Source organism: Cnephaeus nilssonii, assembly GCF_951640355.1.
Source record: "Cnephaeus nilssonii genome assembly, chromosome: 13".
Classification (NCBI taxonomy): Eukaryota; Metazoa; Chordata; class Mammalia; order Chiroptera; family Vespertilionidae; genus Cnephaeus; species Cnephaeus nilssonii.
In genome coordinates, this window is record NC_137084.1 from 19,668,928 (window position 1) to 19,675,651 (window position 6,724).

Here is a 6,724-nt window from a genome sequence, read left to right on the forward strand (position 1 = left end):
TCTCATTCCTTTCCTATATGCACAGGGAACTTACTAGTTTGTGCTCCAGACAGTCTCCCAGTGAGCACTGTTAAAGGAAAACATTTATTTTAGCTTAAGCTCATGAAACAACAGTAGCCTAGGCATCTGGAGATTTGGAGTCTAGTTATGGTTCTGCATGTGGTAACTGTTGACCTCAGGCAACTAGGGAAGCTCTTATGTGGGCTTCCTCATCTGTGATATGAGGTGTTTATTACCTGGACTCCATAGATCCTTCTAGCTATAAAATTCTGTGAATTGTGTTATTTTCTTTAGAAGCAGAAGAATTTTCCATAATCATCCTTTCTGATCTTTGGTTTCAGTTTTCCTTATTCTATTTATTTCTATCTCTTGATCAAATTTTCTCTCTGCTGATACTTTCCATATATATATATATATATATATATATATATATATATATATATATATATATATACACACACACACACACACATACATACACTAGAGGCCTGGTGCACGAATTCGTGCACAGGTGGGGTCCCTGGGCCTGCCCGGTGATTGAGGCCTATGTGGGGGGGCAGCCAGCCAGGGAGAGGGACAGCAGGAGGTTGGCATACTGGAACCCCCGCCCCCCCCCCGCATCAGGGCTAATGGGGGGGAGCATTGCGGGGGGGATAAGGGATGAGGGGCTGCAGGAGGTTGGCTGTGGGAGCATACTGACAACCAGGGGGCAGCTCCTGTGTTGAGCGTCTGCCCCCTCATGGTCAGTGCACATCATAGTGACTGGTCGACTGGCCGTTCTGGTCGTTCTAGTCATTCAGTTGTAACGGTCACTTAGGTATATATATACCATTACCATAAATATAAAAAACAAGCCTTATATGTATGTGTGTGTGTGTGTATGTGTGTATGGTTATATTCCCAACTCTTAGCCTAATCATATTTTTTAATGTTTCTACCTTTCCAACTCCTTCCAGACCTCACAAACTTAAAATCACATACTTTTTCCTCATTGCTGCTATTCATTTTTAGCCATCTTTAGTTTCCCTGTCTCATGTCCACTATCAATAATAAAATCTTTGTTCAATAGGTAACAAATATATATTGAATTCCTATTATGAGCCAGGTTCTATTTCCAATGCTTAAGATACTTCAGTGTACAAAACAGACAATAATTTTGCCCATATAGAGAATATATTCTTGGAGGGGGGAAGATAATATGAGAATAGGAACATTTAATAATTTGTTCGAAGGGGTGAGTGCTATAGAAATAAAGGTAGAACACAGTAAGGGCACTGGGAAAGTGAGTGTGAAAAAGTGTTGTGACAGATACAGCAGGTGCAGAGGCTGCTTTGTGTTCTGCGAAGTCCTCTCTGAGGCGATGGTCCAATGGTGATCTAATAGCTGACAAACCAGCAGGAGAAAGGAAGGGAAAATGTTTTAGGGCAGAGGCGACAGCACATAAAAATGTATTTTCTGAAGCCAAAATAAACATATCTAATTTATCCAGATTTATGCAGATGTTCCCATAAAGGTCCAAAATATCTAAAATCCACGTGAATGAAGACAGCTTGCTTTTTTATGTTCCCTCGCAATGGTCAATTAAAAGAGTCTGTGCTTATAATTGAATGGGTGGTTAAGTGCATATGGAGGCTATATGCAGACTTATTTTCCTTCCCCTCACCCAGATATATTTATTTGTTCAGATGACTTCATTTCTACAAATGTATTTTTCACTCTTGCAATGAGAACCTATGGTATTTCTATGTAACAGTAGGTTATAAATTTTTAAAAATTAAATTAATTTTTTAAAAATATATTTTTATTGATTTCCGGGAGGAAGGGAAAGGAAGATAGAAACATCAATGATGAGAGAGAATCATTGATCGGCTGCCTCCTGCACGCCCCGTACTAGGGACCAAGCCTGCAACCAGGGCATGTGCCCTTGACCGGAATTGAACCCGGGACCCTTCAGTCCGCAGGCTGATACTCTATCCACTGAGCCAAACCAGGTAGGGAAAATGTTTTTCTTTTTAAATGTAGTGTTCATAGTTATACCTTTTGTAACTACATAATATGAATAATATTAATGTCCCACAATTTATTAAACTATTCCTTAACATTGGATATTTGGGATTTTAAAATGAGTTTAGATAAAAATACAGCTAATTTAGATGACTTGATTCAGTTAGTAATTCTATATTATGTTTCAAAAATGTCTACTTTCTTATTGCCTTTATGTTTAATTTACTTGGATATTTTTGTATAATTTAGAAGGTAATTATAATGTATTATACACTTAATATAGATCTCATGTTAAGTGTTTTTTATCACACTGGGTTTTAAAAAGTGTAGAAAGAATATTTTTATGGAACAGACTGACAAATATCAGGGGAGGGGTGTGGGGGGATTGGATAAAAGAAGGTGGAAGGATTAGCTAAAGAACATATATGCATAGCCCAGGGACACAGCTGATAGTGGAGTATGGGCCAAGAGAGGGGGCGTGGGGGCTGGGAGGAGGTGGGCAAATGGGGGCAAATGGGGGACTTCTGCAACAACAGCTCAGAGAAATATCTAAACTTCCACGTTCATTGCAGCATTACTTACAATAGCCGAGGTATGGAAACAATGTAAATGCCCATCAACGGATGAATGGATAAAGGAAATGTGCCGTATTTACATATTATGGAATATTATTCAGCCCTTAAAAAGATGGAAATTTTCTCATGTGTGACAACATGGAGGAGCCTGGAAAATATTATACTAAGTAAAATAAGCCAATTGCAGAAGGGCAAATATTGCATGATTCCACTTATATGAGGTTTCTAAAATAGTCAAACTCATAGAAAGAGAGAATGAAATGGCTGGTTGCCAGTGCCTGGAGGCAGGAAGAAATGGAAACTTGTTATTCAATGGGCATAAAATTTCTGTTATATAAAGTGAATAAGTTCTAGAGATCTGCTGTGTAACATTGTGCCTATAGTTAACAATACTGTACTTTGCACTTTAAAGTTTAAAAGGGTAGGCCTGGCTGACGTGGCTCAGTGATTGAGCATTGACCTATGAACCAGGAGGTCATGGTTCAATTCCTGGTCAGGGCATATGCTGGGGTTGCAGGCTCGATCCCCAGTGTGGGCATGCAGGAGGCAGCCGATTAATGATCCTCTTTCATCATTGAAGTTTCTATCTTTCCCTCTCCTTTCCTCTCTGAAATAAATAAAAATATATTTTAAAAAAAGTTTAAGAGGGCACTGGGTCCGGATGAAGCTAGATCCCGGGTCCGGGCGAGGCCGTGTGCCCCTGGATCCGGGTGAGGCCGGATCCTGGGCCCGGGAGAGGCCACGCGCCCCTGGGTCCGGGTGAGGCCATGCGCCCCTGGGTCCGGGTGAAGCTGAATCCTGGGTCTGGGCGAGGCCGTGTGCCCCTGGATCCGGGTGAGGCTGGGTCCCGGGTCCGGGTGAGGCCGTGGGCCCTTGGATCCGGGTGAAGCCGTGCCCCTGGGTCCGGCCGAGACCAAACCAGAGGGAGTCGGACCTGCATTACCACCATTTGTCCACCATCCAGAGCTGAGGGGTCAGTGCCGACATGTACTCATAAGGAACTGGTGGACATTGATATTGGGTCTCAAAAGAACTGTTGGTCCAGAAAGAAACTCACTATAGACTGATTCATTTGCCTGTCAGCATAACTATTATTGCTCGTCGCACATTCAATTCTTATAAGTATATCTCTAGTGACACATAATTTCGCTCATCTAGGGGAAATGATGAACAACATAGACTGATGAACAAGAACAGAACCAGAAACAAGGAGGCATCGATCAGACTATCGGGCCTCAGAGAGAGGATAGAGGAGGGTGGGGGGAGGGGGGAGAGATCAACCAAAGGTCTTGTGTGCATGCATATGAGCCTAATCAATGGTTAAGTTCAACAGGGGGTTGGGGCATCCATGGGGAGGGGTGTGGGATGGGAATGGGGGGATGAGGACAAATATGTGACACCTTAATCAATAAAGAAATTAAAAAAAAAAGTTTAAGAGGGCAGATCTCATGTTAAGAGTTCTTATCACAATTAAAATGAAAAAAGAGAGGGAGTAAAAAGTTGCAAACTTCCAGTTATAAAATAAATAAGTCATGAGGATGTAATGTACATTATAACAACTATATTTAATAATACTGTATTATATATGTAAAGGTTGCTAAGAGAGTAAATCTTAATTCTCATCACAAGAAAAAAATTTGGTAACTATGTATGATGACAGATGTTAACTAGGCTTAGTGTAATTATCATTTTGCAATATATACAAATATCAAATCATTATGTGTACATCTAAAATGAAATAATGTTGTATGCTAATTATACCTCAATAAAAAATGTAAAGAGGGGGATAAGGAAAGATATAAGGCACCTATTTTGCTGGCAAGGATCATAGCTCAGGGATTAAGATTATTATAGTAATGAGCTTGTTGGTTTGGTGGCATTTTGATTTTGGCAGAAGCAGTAAAATGCTGTGGTTAGAAATTGTTCCTGAAAGCTTCATCTACTCTTCAATCATTCCAACAATTTTGGAAACGGCAGAAGGCATGACACTAACATGTTTTGTTTAAACAAACAAAAAGGCCAAATAAAATAATATTAAACATTAAAAAAAAGAAAAGTGGACAAGAATAGAGGGTGCAGAATTAAACTCACACATACACACATGCACAACATAGACCATGTTCAATTGATTTTCCACAAAGTACAAAAATTCAACAAGAAAACAAAACAGCACTGGAATAGTTATATGTACTATGAAAAATATGTAAAATTAATGTGATATGTCATAGACATAAATGTGTTAGCTGAAACTATAAAGCTTTTAGAAGAAAGCATAAGACAGCATCTTCACAAACTTGGGGAAGGGAGGTATTTCTAAAATAGGACCCAAAAGTCATTACCTAAAAGAAAAACAATGATAAAGTGGACTTCATTAAAAATTTTTTTCAGAACAAAAGATACCAATGAGAAGTTTAAGCCAAATTAGGAAGAAAATGTTAACAATAAATACATTTGTCAAAGGAATTATCTCCAGAATATACAATAAACTCAGAAAAAGAAAATAGTCCAATTAAAATTGGTAAATTCATTCTTGTTGCTGCTGTTGTTGTTGCTGCTAATCCTCACCTGAGGATATTTTCCCATTGATTTTTAGAGAAAGTGGGAGAGAGAGGGAAAGACAGAAAAAAATATTGATGTAAGAGAAGCACATGGATTGGTTGCCTCCTGCATGAACCCTGACCAGAGCTGGGGCCGGCCAGGCAGGAGCCTGCAACTAAGGTACATGCCCTTGACTGGAATTGAACCTGGGACCCCTTAATCCACAGCCAAGACTCTATCCACTGAGCCAAATTGGCTAGGGCAAAATTGGTAAATTCTTAAAATAATACTTCACAATGAAGATGGCTAAATGGCCAGTAAGTCTATGAAAAGATACTCATCATCATTTTAGGCTGAAAGGATAAATAAACATTGCTTCAGAAGTGGGAATCTCTGGGTTCAAATTCCAAATTTGAACTTCATCACATTATCTGCATGAACTCACACCAGTTACTTAAACTCTGTGACTTAGTTTCATCCTTGGAAATAGAATAGTAACAACCCTATTTCATAGAATTTTTGAAGATTAGAAAAAATATATATTTATGATTCACAATAAGTACTTAATGCTAGTCATTACAAATAACTAAAATTGGAGAACATAGATTTAAGGCTAAAGAAATCCAAAGTGAGGCCATGGAAATGGATGTGAATGAGCCAGAATGAAGGAAGTTCACAGAGCTATATACCCTTTTATATGGTTTCTTGGAAGATTAATGCCTGGCATATTTAAATGCTCAAAATTTACTGAATAAATAGATAAAAATAAGAATAGCCACAAAGAAAAAAATTCCTTCATGCAACCATTGTTTAGCAAATACCTTATTTTTGGGAAATTAGATTGTTAACATATCTTTTTCTGGTTATTCTCTGTTTGTCACAGCTCTCAAGGTCCTTTTCTTCTCTGCCCTGTCCAAAAAGACTAGCTTCTGAGAACTGAATCATTCAGTCTCCCCTGCCCTCTTGCTTCTAGTTGGATTTGGCCAATGGGAGACAGGGCAAGAGATGGGAGGAAACAAGCAGAGAGAGGTTGGGGTAATTATCTCCCTGTATCTCTTTGCATGGTCATAGTTTTGCCAAGAGTTGCTTTTTTATTTTTCTAAAGTCACAGTTCTGACCAAGTGTTTTCTCTTGATAGATCTAGCTTTCACTGGTCTCCAATAATACTGTACCTTCTTTTTGCCTGTGAAGTCTAGGGGTTATAATGGCCCCCTGCTATTGCTAGTAGGTAAGAGTGCTGCCACCTTTATTAGTTCCCACTCTCATGCTTCGGTATATAATCTCTTTATTGCATTTTTAAAATTAAAATCTACTGAATGGCATATCTGCTTCCAGTTGACACCTGAGATGCAGTCTTATATTTGTCACTTTCTATTATGTTATGCTCATTTGTTAATTTTTTTCTCTAGAAGAAAAATTACTGAGTCTACTAAAAGGTAGAAACATTTTAAAGGTCTCTGGTACCCATAGCTAAAGAGTATCCAGACAACTTATACTATTTTTAAAGGTCAGTTTTAACATCAACTGAAAGAAATCTTAGTTGTATGGGGATTTGCTGGGTTGGAACCAAACCCTTGCCTGATAGGTTATACTCTCCCCTAGTTTAT

The 6,724-nt window shown here is 38.8% G+C and overlaps 1 protein-coding gene across 1 annotated transcript in view; it reads right to left on the reverse strand.

The window, feature by feature from the left end:
- Positions 1-6,715: 6,715 nt before the first annotated feature.
- The window catches only part of OR10W1 (olfactory receptor family 10 subfamily W member 1), a gene marked incomplete at both ends in the record, with an annotated part of 945 nt that continues 936 nt past the window's right edge, over positions 6,716-6,724 (reverse strand). The window contains one exon of the mRNA XM_079789096.1: positions 6,716-6,724. This exon is cut by the window's right edge and continues 936 nt beyond it. Within this exon, the coding sequence (XP_079645222.1) occupies positions 6,716-6,724 (9 nt within the window).